At 47.9% G+C, this 15,941-nt stretch overlaps 1 protein-coding gene across 18 annotated transcripts in view; it reads right to left on the reverse strand.

Annotated features, from left to right (window-relative positions):
* The window catches only part of ZNF532 (zinc finger protein 532), a 103,105-nt gene that overhangs the window by 44,419 nt on the left and 42,745 nt on the right, over positions 1-15,941 (reverse strand). For all 18 annotated transcript variants that reach the window (XM_067014981.1, XM_067014977.1, XM_067014967.1 and 15 more), the window contains one exon: positions 6,645-9,007. In XM_067014981.1, coding sequence (XP_066871082.1) covers positions 6,645-8,990 — 2,346 coding nt within the window. In that variant the 5' untranslated portion in view covers positions 8,991-9,007. The remainder of the gene's footprint in view (positions 1-6,644; positions 9,008-15,941) is intronic.

The following is a 15,941-nucleotide window of genomic DNA, read 5'->3' on the forward strand; positions in this document are numbered from 1 at the left end:
GGAAACCACGTCAGACTAAGCTCTAGTCTTTAGTCCGTACACACAGACGTGCATGTATCTGTGCACACACCCCGTGCTGACGCCCACGTTTCCGTCTACCTGCTCCCACTCATTCCATTTTGAGAGCAAGCAAGCTGTCTGGACTGCAGACGTTCTCTTCCTGGATACTTGTGTGCTAGCAATAGTTTTAGGGTTTACCTCATTGTTCTCCCTCCAGTTTTATCCACCGCCCCTGTTTTAGCTAATGTGTCCTCTCTCTGCTTCCTGAGACAACGGTGACGGATCTTCCCAGCACAGAGGAGCAGGTGCCATTAGCTTCTCTGGGGTACTGGGAATTCACAGTAATGACACGCGTTCTCTGGACTCGGGGAAAGGCATTTGAGTACAGGGGGCAGGCCAGGATTTCTCTGTGGTCTACAAGAATCTGACTGTCCTTTTTCCGTTACTTTGAAACAAAGAAACAAAAATGTATCTTAAAACTCTCTCTACTATACAAGTTGAGGCTACTTTCGACAGGATAAAGCACTTTAACATGACAGTACCTGCCTTCTGAACAGAAAACAGTATAATAAAATGCACTTAAATAGTCTCATGTGTCTTTTGACAGTTTACTTGTGTCATCTGAAAATGGAAAACGTCTGCAGTACTTAGGTAATAAGCGGCTAATTTCTAGTCTGGGGCAGACTCATTTGTTCAGAGAACTGCTACTTTTTTAAGTAAAATATTATTTTTCAATACTCAGGTAACATGAGAAAGCTGAAAATAAAGCTGAAAGGTAATCACACTCATACTTGACAGCTACCTGTATTGCACCCTTCTCTGCCCTATCCTGGCACAGAAAGCGAAGGCTAGGCCTCCAGCGCAGGCTGTGAGGAAGGGGAACAGGGTACACTGGGGCCCTGGTAAGGATTTAGAGAGCCCTAGGGCTCGGCACCCTCTTTGTATACAGGAGTAACTATCTGAGTAACAAGGAAAATAATTCTATGTGTTTCAACTCATGTTCTAGGGAGAAAAGTAGCAAGGGAAAAGATGAGGAAGGCTAGGGAAATGTGAGTCAATAGAGAATCTACTTATGTTTAAATTTCAAACAGACCAAAAGCCTGTGACAGCATGAAACCCACTGATCCAGAGGTCAAAACACTGTCAACAGTCAGCCCAGATGCTAAGTCACTGTTTCTGCCTCATTAACAGCAGTTTTGTAATTTTCCATCTACAGTATAATTACCTAATAATAATAATAATAATAATAATAAAAGTATACCAGTTTGTTTTCTGGCTCTCACTTTCACCCAATTTCACAACGAGAACACAGACAAAGCACTGCGTTTCAGATCTCAGTTAAATGGAAGTTAACACAAAGCAAGCATTATAGCAGAAATAACTGTATATACCATTGTTCCCAATGCTAGCTGTTGGTGCTGGTTTTGTCCTCAAATCATTCTGCACTAAAAAACCCTAATAAAAGTTGTCAGTGAAATGAGCAAATTCGCAGAAAGCAGTATGGCCCACACATATATACTGAGATGACAATCGCTCAAGAAGACAGATAAATTAAGAGCTGATAGCATTAAAATATCAACTGGGACAGGACTGGCCTGACCAAAATTAATAGTAAACATTTAGGAGAGCAGGGCCCAAAACCAAGCTAATACTGGTGTTTGGGGTGGGCGCGGGAACTGAGGCGGCCCCACGGCCTCCAGAAGCAGCTGCTGGAGCAGAGTACGTCTAGAAACGAGACCTGGGGGAGGCTGCTCGGGATACTTTAATACACCTGGTATGTTCTACTAATGATGCCCATAAACCCCCTGAACCTAAACTGAATCAGCAACCTCCCAAAATAAGGACCGCTGCAGATAAGTCACCTGCACCTGCACCCTTGAAGCTTATCTGAGTGTAACCCCAGGGTCCGTTCTCAGAGGACTCCGACGGTCCCTGCAACTATTACCAGCAGCACAAACTGGAAAGAATAACTAGTAATAAAGAAATCTCGCCTCGGGTTCTGAGTTGGCCACTGACTGGGCATTTTGTCTCTTTAACTGTAAAATAAAAAGCGTTGAGCAAAGGACCTATGACATCCTCTGATACCACGGCTGATACAGATTCTATGGGAAGAAAAGTGATTTTTACCAATTCGGAGGCGATAATAACGCACTTCCAGTCTGTACTTGGCTAAGTTTAGTTGTGGTTTTACCAAGAGGTGAAGCAACAACATTCCAGTAAGTTTAATTTTCTATTATTAAAACTACAGTTGTCAGCTCGTAACTCCTTGGTGGAGAGGAGGGAAACTTCTCTGGTCCCTCCAACCACTCCTTTTCTCAGCGTGCCCAAGGCAGGAATGATTGATGGGACGAGGTGGACTATAAACCGCCAACCAGGGCAGTCTGACCGGTGTTAGAAGTCGAGGTCCACGCGCTCCACTTTTATCGTACCGCTTGGTTCGGTGCGCCTGGGAAGGGCGTGATCCCCCCCCCCCAGATGCTCCATCGCACCCCCCACTCCTCGTGGTTTGCTCCTCGGCAGGGGAAGCAGACGCAGGCAGGGCAGAGTAACCTGCGCCCAAGCACGCCTGGGGTCCTGGCTCGGATTCAGGCTCAGGGGATGCAGGGTGAGGAGGGCTTCCAGCTAACCCAGCTCTCCACAGAGACCTGCATGGGGGGGGTGGGGGGGGGTTGCTGAGCACAGGGCCAGCTAATGATAAAGCAGCACTCTGAGTCTCTGAGTCAATCATTACCTTGTATAGACTGGCCACAGAATATCTTTAAGAGGAGGAGTAACCGACAAGGCAGAATTCAGCAAATGCCACCAAAACCTTACTTTATCCCATGACGTGCTGGCAAAACCTCCAGAGCCTCAGCACGTATGTGCGGGGTGACGGTGAGAGGAGGTTTTGCACAGACAGCCACAGCTGGTGTCAAAAGAAAAAGAAATCCTTTACCGGGTTCAAACAAGCACCCCTGGACCAACTTGGAAAAGGATCCTTTCAAACCATAAACAGGGGTAAAAACATAAATGGGGAGAAAATGAAAGATAAAAAGAGAAGGGAGACGGTGCTCACGCTAAACCAAGCACGCAGAAGGATTTTATATCCCTGAGAAAGGAAAACGTACGTTCCCACAAACACCCTCAGACAAATGTCTGTGGCAGCTTTATTCACAATAGCCCCAGACTGGGAACAAACTAGCAACACATCCAACAACCTGGATAAATCTCCAGGGAATGACGCTGAGCTGGGGGGGGCGGGGGGGGGGGCGGCGACAGAGTCCCGAAGGCTACACACAGTATGGCCTCCATTTACATAACATTCCTGAAATGACAAGATTATAGAAAGGAGAAGAGATTAGGGGCTCCTAGGGGTTAAGAGGGAGGCAGGGCTGGGAGGGAGGTGACTGCGGCTCTAAAAAGGCAATATGAGGGTTCCTTACGGTCGTGGAAAGGCTCTACGTATTGACGGCATCAGCGCCAACAGCCTGGATATGATACTGTTTAATAGTTTTGCAAGATGTTACCACTGGGGGAAACTGGGTAAAGGGTACACAGGATCCCTCTGTATTATTTGTTACCTGAATCTACAATTACCTCAAAATAAAAAGTTGAATTTGAAAATGGGATGATCTGAGAAGACTCAAGGCACTAATTAGCACGGAATTCTTTCGGCATCATCACGTAGAGTTTTTAAACTACCTTGGCGATTGTAAGTAGAAGGTGGGCAGGAGAAAGGAAGGGAGGGGAGGAGGAAGGAATGTCCCCGCTGCCAGTGAACCGGCACGCCTTTCTCTAGGTCTGGTGGAAAGGCACGGAGCAAGGGCCCGTGGGCCTCTTCGTCTTGCCAGGGCCCTGAGGTCACACCCTTTAACCTCCAGAATCAACGCTAGCTGGGGTCCGTACAGGAAGCTATTGTACGTGACCCTCTAAGCCTAGGTGCAGAAGTAGGGAAGCCCGGCCTGGGCAGACCTGAGAAGAGCCAGAAGAGAAAACGGGCAGCTGCGGGCCCGCGGCTGAGCCCGTAATGGTCCCCGCCCTCGGGCAGTGAGGCAGCCTGCTCTGGCTCAAGTTCACCCACGAGTCACCAGGAATGGGGAGGCCAACGGAGAAACGGAAAGAAGGCGCTCAGGCAAAGACTGGTGCTTGAGGTGCCCTTAGATCTTCTTACAAAATTGAGAAGTTGAACTAAGTGTTGTAAGTGCCCTTGTCAGAGAGGAAACAGTTTATACGGGTGGACTTTTTCCCCACACTTAAATTTAAGTTCACAAACTGTAAACCGGCCAGCGGCCGTGTGAATAGCAAACTGGAGAAGACGAAAAGAACGAAGAATTTTTCTCTTTTCTCTCCCGTCCTTCCTGTCTTCAGCTCCAGCCTCCCATCGCCGTGGGTACCTGATGCCGCGCCAGGGGCCAACCATAGGTGGGGACCACCCGAGCTCCCGCTACACTTGACGCTAGGACAGCAGGAGCTGCACGGATGCCACGGGCCTCCTGGGCTGTAGGAGAGACTCGAGGAGGGTGTTAAGGAGGCTGAAGAAGGGGCAGTCGCTCCGCACCCAGGGACCCCTAGCTCAGCAGAGTCAGAGGAAGGAAGCAGAACGGGGTGACTGTCCGGCCCAGTACTACCTGGCCCTGGAGTTAACGTATGTTCTGCCCTGACGCATTCCTCAGAGCTCCAGGGGAAAGGGGGGAGCTGCGCTACACACCTGTCCCAGCAAAGTACGAAGAGTCAAGGCAAAGCAGCCACCCACACAAGAAGAGACGTCAATCTCTTCCCCTGAGGGACAGCGCTTCCCTACTCGACCCTAGTTCGGCTGATGAGCCTAAATGGTTAACAGAGAACAAAAACGAGGGGAAAACAGGGAAGAAAGGGTTCCCAAGGGAACAGACATCTCTCGAGGCAGCTCCACGTGCCAATACGGACCAGCTCACACGAGCCGGGACATACTCCACCCACCTGCACAAAATACCAGCGGAACAGAGAGAACTACGGAAACGGCTTTTTCTTTTTTTTACTGCATCCTTTTAAGACAGAAACAAAGGCTGCCCCTTTGATGAAGTGGTGACCAGGTAAGAGGAACCCAGACAGAACCCAAGCCCTGTCACCAGGACGCGCTTGGGGGGGCCGCATCTATCACTTCTTCTCAAACCAGCTCAGCCACCCTGAGCACTTTACTGTCAGAGCCAATGAAACATGTTAACATCCAAGGTTCTCGATGCAAGAATGCTCTCGAAACTCTTTATCGTCTCCATTTCCACTCAACTGAATGTCCAGAGGAAAAGTCACTGAGGTATTCTTGATCTTTTGTTCCCCAAACTCAAATCCTACAAAGAAGTTAACTCAGCGGCTGGCCCTGGGGAACTGGTCACGGTGACAGTACCAGACACGTCTGAACCACAGCATAAAGCTCCTCGTCATAAGATAGCGGAGGCAAGTAAGAGAAAGATCAGTTTACCACTGCGTCTTCAAAAACAATGTTTGAGCCAGAGTACATCAGCTCAAACTAGTGCCCCTTCCAACATCACAAGTTTCCTGGTTTGCACAATAAATCATATGGTCTCTCTAGTTTGAATTCGTTTCATTCAACATGGCCAGTTACTTCCATATATCTGTAAAACACATTTATCTGCTGCCCAGAAGTTGCCTCATGGAGAGAAGCAAATGGCAGAGATAAAATCACTGACTGACGTGCACTGTGAAATACATCTCACCAACACCAACCTACACTTCACCACAAAAAAACAAACCAAAAATGCCACAAACAAGGGATTTCCCTGGTGGCACAGTGGTTAAGAATCCACCTGCCAAGGCAGAGGACATGGGTTCAATCCCTGGTTCGGGAAGACCCCACATGCCGCAGAGCAGATAAGCCCGTGCGCCACCACTACTGAGCCTGCGCCCTAGAGCCCACGCGCCACAACTACTGAGCCCACACACCGCAACTACCGAGGCCCGCGTACTCTAGGGCCTGTGCCCCGCAACAAGAGAAGCCACCGCAACGAAGAACCAACGCAGCCCAAAAGAGAAAAAAAGAAAAAAAAAATGCCACAAACAAACTCAAAGGTATTCTATTTAAATGGATGGGTTTTCCGTTAGAAGCTTAAATTCACTGCAGTGGAGAATATTACTGAATATACCAGACCAACACCTTAAGTAAGCAGGCACACCTGAAAAGTGGGTATCAACTGGGTGTGTTTAACTGTAAAAGACAATAATTATAAACAACAACAGGAAAATTTTAAATCCCACAATGGTCGCTAACCAATGACTCGGGAACACTGGCGACGTAGCCTGACTTGAACACCTGATCCAATGGGTCTATACTATCACTCGCTAGAGCTCAGACTTCCAACATAAATTCCAGTTACCCAACAATTAAGAACTCCTTTACTTACCCTAAATCTAAGGTGCCATGACCCAACCAGTACACAGTTTCTAACTGTCTAAAAGAATCATTCAAAAAAACTGATTTTTAAATAAGATTCATATTTCAACACTGCTCTGTGAAAACAGTCCTCTCTCACACGTGAGTGTGTACACAAACATACACGCACATCCCCCCATTTAACTGAGCCCCCACCCCTAAAATCAACGGCATGGTACAGAGCACTCATGTCTACAGACTCATCACCGAAAACACCAAAACGTGAATGATACTCTACTTGTCCGCTTGTGTCTGCGGCCTGCTGGAAATGCGTGGCCAGCGACGTCTCGTCCTGCAAAACCTCATTACACTCCAAACATTTCAGACTATGCCTACAGAGCTTGGAGGGATCTTCATCCAGAGGCATGGCTGGGATGATGGGTGTGCTGGAAGGGGCTGATATGACTGTCCCGGTTACGCCAGGCTGAATTTTTGTTACAGTGTGTGTGCCGGCTCCCGAGGAGCTCGGGAGGGCGGAAGATGAAGCAGGAGTATTGCTTGATGGAGAGACAATCATCTGATCTGCTGGGACCGGCTTCAAGATCAAGTGTGAACACTGCATCACCACTCCCTTCTCCTTGTGCCCGCGGGCGTGGGACAGGAGGCTGCACTTGTTGTAAAAGACGAGGTTCTTGGTGCAGTGGTTGCAGGTTACTTCAATGCGCACGCTGCGCCGGTCGTAGTGCTGGGCCAGGCTCTTCTCGAGGGCGAAAGAGTCCCCACACTCCAAGCACTTGTAGCCGCGGGTCGGTAGCGTGATGCCCGCGTTCGCAGGAGGACTAAGGTTGGGGATGTAAACCGGGACTGGGTTGACGCTGCTCAGCACCTTGTTGAAAGCTTCCACCACAGAGCTCTGCAGGGAGGACACCACCTGCACCCGCGACACCTTCTTGGGTGGCTGTGAGGCCGCGGCGTTGATTATTGCCTGCTTTATTTGCTGCTGAGGTTTGGTGAGCACCTGGCGGAGCTCGGAGGTGGCCTGGGCGCCCTGAGGCAGAAGGTTAAGGTTGGCAAGGTGCACAGTCTTTGGCACGAGTTTGGCGTTGGCCAAGCTGGAGGCCGGCACCACGACGGTCTGCTGCTGGATGGCGTTGGCGGCTTTAATGATGGCACTGCTGGCGCTCTGCACCGAAGCAGCAGATATGACCGTGGCTTTGACCGTCGTGTTGTTGGCGAGCTTCAAATTAATGACTTGAGAGCCGGCCGTCTTCACGGCCGACACCGGGAGGAAGGCAGTCGCCACAGGCTTGATGGTGACCTGTTTGGGGGTCAGCTCGGCAGGGGCCACCGCGTTGGTAACGACCGCCGATTGCAGAGGCGCCCTGGGCGGGGAGGAAAGGACGGCGGCCGAGGTGGGAGACGACAGCAGCGACGTCACGGACGCCACCATGGACCCCGTCTGCTCAGGAGGCTTTTTTCCGGCATCGAGATCGACTTCAGGCAACACCCTCGTCACTGTTCTCTTGATTTCCCCAGAAGACGTCTTGATGGTTTTTATGCGGACTTTGGGAATTGCTGGTGTTGACCCTGCAGGAGAGGATGGCGATCCCTTGCTACTGTTCTCACTGGAGATGCTCCTGGGACTATCCGGCTGCTTGAGGGATGCTTTCTTGGTCCCATCGATGAGACTCTGGGATTCCGGAGACTTTTCAACGGCTCTAGGGCTATCGTTTACTTCTTTGGGTAACGGAGAGGACTCCCGGGAGCTGGTCACCGGTTCTTTAGAGGAGTCGGAAGCGGCCTTTTTAGCACTAAGAGCCGCAATTGCGGCGATGCAAGAAGAAAGCTTGGAGGATGGCTTGGTCCTCGGGGGCACCACACCGCCGAGGGAGGCGTCATTCTTCTCCGAGCTCAGCTTGCCCTCGTGGACCCTGTTTTCAAGCACCTTGTCAGAGTTTTCCTTCGGTTTATCCTCCATTTTTCTGACTTTGAAAGGTTCGTACACACTCAGATTTATAGAATTGGTTTCCGTTTCTCTCCTGACAGCTTTGTTTTTCTCTAGATTGCCCGACGTAGAGATGCCAGCTTTGCTTAAGCCTTCCCCCCCGAGCGCCTTCAGTCTGTCGCGGCCCTGCTGGGGAGCCGACCCCGCCAACGCGTCCGACCTGAAGCCAGAGCGCGCGTCCTCTTTGTCCGGGGGGCCGTCCACCTCGATCTTCTCGTCGTCGTCAAACTCCTCCGCACTGGAGATGGGGCTGAACTGGCTGAAGGCGGAGTCTTTCAAGGCCGCCTCTGAGGCAGGCACGTCTGCTTTCAAGGACTTCGACCCGTCTTTACCGTAAGTGTCCAGCGAGGACGCCGAGAGAAACCCATTGGGCAGGCCGTTGCCGGTGGGGTTGTGGCCGTCCTTCTCCGCGCCCTCGGAGGAGTCGACGTTCCGGACGTTCTTCACGATAACACTGACGCCGACGTCGGAGGAGGACGGCGTGTGGGAGTCCTCGTCCGCGTGGGCGCTCTGCTTGATGTGGCTTTCCCCGTCATCGTGTCCAGACTCAATAGCTGCTTTGGGATCGACCATATCTGGGATGTCAAACGCTGCCAGGAGGTCATCAAAGTCTGGGGTCTTCATATCCCCCATGGTCATGAATTTGATCAGATGTTCTGTTAAACGAACAGAAAATAATTCCATCAGCAATGAACACGCAGATAAACACCCTTACGGGACTTACACGAACAGAGGTGATGACCACGAAAGAGCCAGTTGCCAACTGTACTTATTACAACGTCAGGACGCTGAGCCAAAGCGGACAAGCATCCGGAAAACGGGTGTAAAGCCCTGATGATTACCGCTTTGAAGTAATCCCTCCAAAATGCCGTGCTGCACTGCCAGCGTGGAGCCTCTCTAACAAGCTGATCAAAACTATCGTAGCACGAAGAGCAGGTTCCGGTGTAACGACTAGAAAATGTTATTTATCATTGGATTCACCTCACCGTTTTTTCAAAAAAAAAAAACCTACTTCCAAACAATATCTTGATCTTGACAGCATTTAATTCTACTGGCAAAACTACTGCTAACACAGTCACCGTCAGATTTCGGATATCCCATTAAAAGCAATATATTACAGGTAAAAACCCAATTACAGATTTCAATTCATCCACAGACGTGAGCATCCGAACCCAGCACAGGCCGTCTACTGCTAATAAAGTTCCAACTGAGATTTTCAAAAATCCCCCAGGAGCTCATTCCATCAGTTTTTACTTAATCTTAATTCCCTCCATTATGTTAGGGAAAAAAAAAACACTCTCCAGGCAGAAGAGCGTAGCATCCCTTCCATCTCCCTCCCTAGTCCAGTGGTTTCGCTGGTTAAGGGAACGCACAGCTCTTTCCTAATCACTACTCAGCCAACACAGTCTTGCCAATGGCTGTGGCAGCTGAGGAAGGTCTTCCATGAAATTACTCCCAGCACGTGACAACATGGACCCGAGGACGTGACAGAGCCCGGGGGGATGAAGGCCCTCTCTTTGGCAGCCAGGCTAGATCAGGGTGGACAACAGTCTACGAAGAAGTGCTTGCACTAATGTGCACGAAGCCCTGGATGGTAGGAGGATGGAGAGAGTTTTAGGAAAATGGACAGTCACAGCCGTTACTAAAGATGAAGGATATATAAATACACAGACTGCTTGGGGTCTTTACAAGGGGCCCTTCCACTGTAGGGGAGCTCTTCCTCCTCCCTGAGCCCCCAGAGCACTCCATCTTATGATTCGATTATGCTCTGTGTGTATTACAGTGTGTGTGCACTTGTCTCTTCTTACCTACTGGCCTGGTCAGCTGCCTGAAGACAGGCGATGTCCCACTTGCCTTTGCACCGTAAATGCCAAATAACCAACAGGACACAAGTCGGGGATCAGAACACGGGACTTACAATACGAACAGGCCTTGACCCTGCTCTGCCAACAACTCACTGCCTCTGAGACCCTCGGGAAGTAAGGGGATCTCTCCGGGCCTGTTCCTTCCTTCTGCTGTGGAGGCCAGCAGCCAGGAAGAGAAGGAAAGAAGGAAAGGGAAGGGGGAGACTGAAAAACTGGAAAGGGAAGGAGAGGGAGAGGAAAAGCAAAGGAGACGAAGGGAAGAAGAGAGGGGAATCAAGCAACAATCAATGTCGGAAGAAACGAGGATCACAGCTGATCTTCGGCAACTTTCAATGGAAGAATCGGCCTAAGTCATTTGTAGACACCTAGACTCTTTCCTTGCCAATATTTACTACATCATTCCTCCTTTAAGTCTGCTTTAAATCACTGAGAAGGTGTCCTTCATATTTTACGGAAAGCATTTAATGATTTTTTTTCTTGTACAATCTGTAAAAAATCATGCATTCCTAATAAAAATAACTATATGAGGATCACAGTAGGATTTCTACTCAGGCAACAATAAACATAGCCATGAAAATTCACATTAACCATAAATCCATCATCAGCTGCTAAGACACCCTCAGCATATTCACCCACTCTGGGACACATCCAAACACTTCAAAGAATTTCGTTGGGAAAAACTACTGTTGAAGACGAAACAAACACTTATGGCTCAATAGGAGCTGTAGAATACATCACTTTCCAGGACTTCCCTGGTGGCACAATGGTTAAGAATCCGCCTGCCAATGCAGGGGACACGGGTTCGAGCCCTGGTCCAGGAAGATCCCACATGCCACGGAGCAACTAAGCCCATGCACCACAACTACTGAGCCTGCGCTCTAGGGCCTGGGAGCCACAACTACTGTTCCTGCGTTCTGCAACTACCGAAGCCCACATGCCTAGAGCCTGTGCTCCACAACAAGAGAAGCCACCACGATGAGAAGCCCGCACACCGCAGCAAAGAGTAGCCTCCGCTCCCCACAACTAGAGAAAGCCCGCGTGCAACAACGAAGACCCAAAGCAGCCAAAACTAAATAAATTAATTTTTAAGTGCATCAATAAAAGAGATAAAGCAACAGAAAAAAAAATCATTAAAAAAAAAAAGAATACATCACTTTCCATGCACTTATGTCTCAGAAGTCACAACCACTCTTCCCAAGATGGTTTGCTTAGCCTAGAGACAACACTCTGGGCCACTGTTCTCCCAGACGGGTGCCTACAGGACCAGACAGGGAATAATGCACCCCCGGCATCAAAGTACAACACTTCTAAACATATAATGACATGAAAACATCTATATGAAGTCAACTCTAGAAAAAAAAGTTTTATATTATGATTTTCTTTTTTAAATGAAGCTGAACTGTAAAATGTGGGCAATAAAAACTCCATCTGTCAGACAATATATCCCACTTAAGAGTCCACCCACTTAGGAATAATCCCTGAATGTCACCAGTTTTATTTATTTATTTTTTAAGTTTACTTATTTATTTTTGGCTGCGTTGGGTCTTCGTTTCTGAGTGCAGGCTTTCTCTAGTTACGGCAAGCGGGGGCTACTCTTTGTTGCAGTGCACGGGCTTCTCATTGCAGTGGTTTCTCTTGTTGCGGAGCACGGGATCTAGGCGCGCAGGTTTCAGTAGCTGTGGCTCGTGGGCTTAGTTGCTCCATGGCAAGTGAGACCTTCCCAAACCAGGGATTGAACCCGTGTCCCCTGCATTGGCAGGTGGATTCTTAACCACTGCGCCACCAGGGAAGCCCCTCACCAGCTTTATTTTTAAGCACCATTACTGTCATTATAAGTTGAATACTCACAATAAAACCACCATTAGCGAAGCATCCCTATGATCTACCTTTACCAGCCATGATGATCCAAGTTTGTAGATCACTTTTTGTAGAGAATTCAAAACATAGACTCATGAACCACCTCCAAAAGCCCACTGGAGTCGAATGGGCCTGAAGCGTGGTTTTTTAATGCCACCACTTATCCAGAGCTGGGATCCAGGCTCCGGCGGTGCCCAGTGGTGGCTGGGCTCTGCCTAAATCCCTCAACCCTTTCTTTACAGCTACATGGGATTTATGTCATTTGCCCTCTCCTTATGATTTTTGGTGAGCAAAAGACGTCATCCAGTTTCACACCACTCATCCTAGAGGGCAGTCAGTTCAGGAACAAAAAGAACATAACAGAAAATTCAAATAGTCAGTGGGTGGTAGGCCCAGAACACACAACCACAAGAAATGATAAAAGGGTCACCACGTGAAACGCAACTTGCTAAGCGACGGGCAGTTCACACTGGCAGTGCAGCTGGCAGGCGTTCTGATGGAAACTTGGAAGATTAATACATGATTCGTACCATCTTCCTCCTGTTTACACACAACAGGGACCTGCCTGCTTTACGGACACACAGGTGCTCACGTATGGCGGCGGCGGCGGCAGCATTAAACCTTATAGTCAATGGTAAGATGTCGCCCGCCACACCGCCGGTATCTTTTCCCGTCTGCACAAGTAAAGCAGAGTGAAGGCTTAGAAAACCCCAGAGAGGAACCTCCACGTCTGCAAACCCCCCAAGGGGTCCAGAAGACATTCCTGATGCAGGAACAACTTTCTCTGTGGACATCTAGCCATACCTGCCCCCACCCCACTTCCTCTAAAAGCGCCTAAGATGTATATACTTTCTCTTTAGGGAAGAAAATGAACCCGGATGAACTCTTTGGGGTGAAGTACTGGGACACTGTGGAGAGAGGTAAGAGTGAATTAGCAGCGGTTTAAAAACATATGAGTCAGCTCTCCTAGTTCACCTGAAAGAATCCTGACTATAAGGTGAAAATGCACAGCGGCATTAACAGGCCAAGTGCAGCGGCCGCTGAAAGCACAGCGCGTTGTCTGAAACCCAAGACCATAGTGGCGGTGAGTTCACCTCTCCTGGGTTGTATAATCAATGTAATAAACACCACTGCCTGTAACTCCACACTTCTTTTTTGGTTTATAGAAATGTTTGTCACTCCCACAATCACACTGTCCTATTACCCTCACCCTTCCCACATTCTGGAAGGCAAGAGTGAATTTACCACTTAGGGGAAAAAATGCTTAACTCCTGCTTCATTTCTCCGTTCTATCAAGTACAGAGAGAAATGTTTATGTTTGAAAGTTTTCTTTACTTTTTTCACCCCAATTCCTAAGTACTGTTTTAAAAATAGATTCTTCTGCTTAAAAACATAACAAAGATAAATCTCAGTCTTCTCCTTTAAAAGATAAGATAAAAAGATCTCATTTTAGCTTCCCTTTCCCTCAACAGCTTGACTTTCAAACAGAATTAGTTTTAGTTATTGCAACAATGTCTTTCATCTCATTTAAACCCTATAAAATACAGCTTCCTTCAAAGGCACTAACAGTCTTTTAATTTAAAACTAACCCCCCTATAAATAACGTATAATTCACTAACAGCATTTGTGCTTAATGTATAAAAGTCCTTTCACCTTGAAAATGTCTGGTGGGGGGGAACGCTAGGCCTGTTTATTAAAAAAAGAAAATCAAAGAGCTCAAGTCTGTCACATGGTCACTCTATTCCCTCCTATGACACAGACAAAACACTTTCTTTCCTACCAAAGTCTCTTAAAATTATAGTAAGCTATTTCCTCTTTGTTGGTAAAAGTCAAAAGTTATCAAATCAAAAGAAAAACTTAAGAAAAACCCATTCACCCCTTAATCATACTTCTTATACTTTGCAATAAAAAACTGTTCTTCATGGAGCCATTTGTCAATTTCCAACTAGAGGATGATGGCCCAGAAGCTCCCAGTCATCATCATGTAACCACTGAACCCAACTGCAAATAATCCTCAGATACACGCCTGCAAAATGAATAGGCAAAGGTCAATGTGACCGGTGACAACACATCGGCTTCCCCATGTAAATGGAGAAACGAACATTTTCTTTAATGAAAATCAATAAACGCTAAGTCATAAGAATCCTAAAGAAAAACAAATCAAAGAATACAGATCGCCTCAACAGGCATTATACAAACTTTTCAAAGAACAACTATGATACTCCAAGGTCTGTTATCCTTTTGGGGGACTATATTTGTCACTGTTTTCTGATACTTACCTGGCCACTGAAGCCCTTTTCGAAGAAGAAGTAATTCAACAGATTAATGAATCTAACTCACATTTCTAACCTTCTTTTCTTCAAATATGCAATGTTCTTATCATGTGTGTTTCTATTATGCAATGCTTCACATTTAGTCTGTTCCTCATAGAAAATGACTTAGCACCCTCAGGTTTCATGTCTTCAAAGACATAAGCAGGGGGTGGGTTTCTCCCGGCCTCTACCCCCCCATCCCGGGCTTTCCCCTCGTACTAGTAACACACACACCCTTGGCTCTTCCTTCCTCACCAGTCCCTTTTCACCTTTCGCACTTTCAACACTCTCCATCATGACATCTCTGCAACCACAACAGAGAAAAACACATCAATCACATCTCTACTTCCCCAACTGACCACCTCCTTCTCCCTCACTTCAATCTGAATTGCTTATCAGGGAAAAATATTTTCTCACTGCAATTCCATCCCAAACAGCAGGTTCAATTACACAAATCTGCTTCATGCTTCTTTGCTCACTCTTCCTAAACCAGCTGGGAACAGATGTCAGTTTTGTGGAGTTTAAAACAAAAAACAGAAACAAGACACCTGATCGGCTATGTCTCTGCCTCGGTGCTGCTCTCTAGGGAAGGGTGGGGGACGGACAAGGAGACTGGGCCCCCAAAACTGGCAGACACTTAGGTCTCAAAAAAATAATAACTTAAAAAAATATGTATATACACACACACACACACACACACACACACACGAATAGCTACGTGCGTATAGCTTTGAGGGAAAAAATAAGCAATAATAAATGGAGCTATGGAATCTCTTAAATACATGCCAGTTGAAGGCCCCATACAAGTGCCAAAACAGCAAAGAGAAGCGTTTATTTTATCTCCATCCTCCACACTAATCGGGCCCTGGGTGGATCTGGACGATACGCCAGGGCACCATGTAGGTCTGAGGCTCCTCTCCAGCCACTGGGAAGAAATGTGACCCAGGAGCACAGAGCGCCCAGCCCCTCTCACCTTGGGCACTGGCGGGCGTTCCCCCCACTCCCTGCACACCACCTGCTGAGGCCCGAAGAACTTCACTTTCTAAACAGCCTCCACCGGGTGAGCTGCCCATGTGTAAAAAGACAGTTTATACATAAGGTGAAGAGAAAAGAATGTAAGTTTTAATTCTGTATGAGTTAATAAGAAATGAGTTAGTGCAGCTGCTAACATCCAGAACAGATTATCTTCTTGTTTCACTGAATCCTGACTGTATCAATACTGACATACAAATACTCTGGCCAAGGCCGTGTTTTCTTCTTCAGTTAATACCTAATATTCCTGATGTGAAAACCCACCGATGGGAAAGTTCAAACTGCTTCTGGAAACATAAACACAGAGGCACTTAATCAGGGCGCAACCTTGGGAAGGACAAGAATATGCCCAGCCCCTGCCCGTCCCTGTGGTGATCCTTCACTTTTCCCTCAAGGCTACACCTACGAGCGCCTCCCCCTCTTCCCTCCTCTACCCCACCCCCTTCCTCCCACAGGAACAGAAGCAAATGGTCCCTACAAACCTCGGCCTTTTCCAGAAGGTCGACTCACAGTTCTTGGCCTAC

The sequence above is a fragment of the Kogia breviceps genome, chromosome 15 (assembly GCF_026419965.1).
Source record: "Kogia breviceps isolate mKogBre1 chromosome 15, mKogBre1 haplotype 1, whole genome shotgun sequence".
Lineage (NCBI taxonomy): Eukaryota > Metazoa > Chordata > Mammalia > Artiodactyla > Physeteridae > Kogia > Kogia breviceps.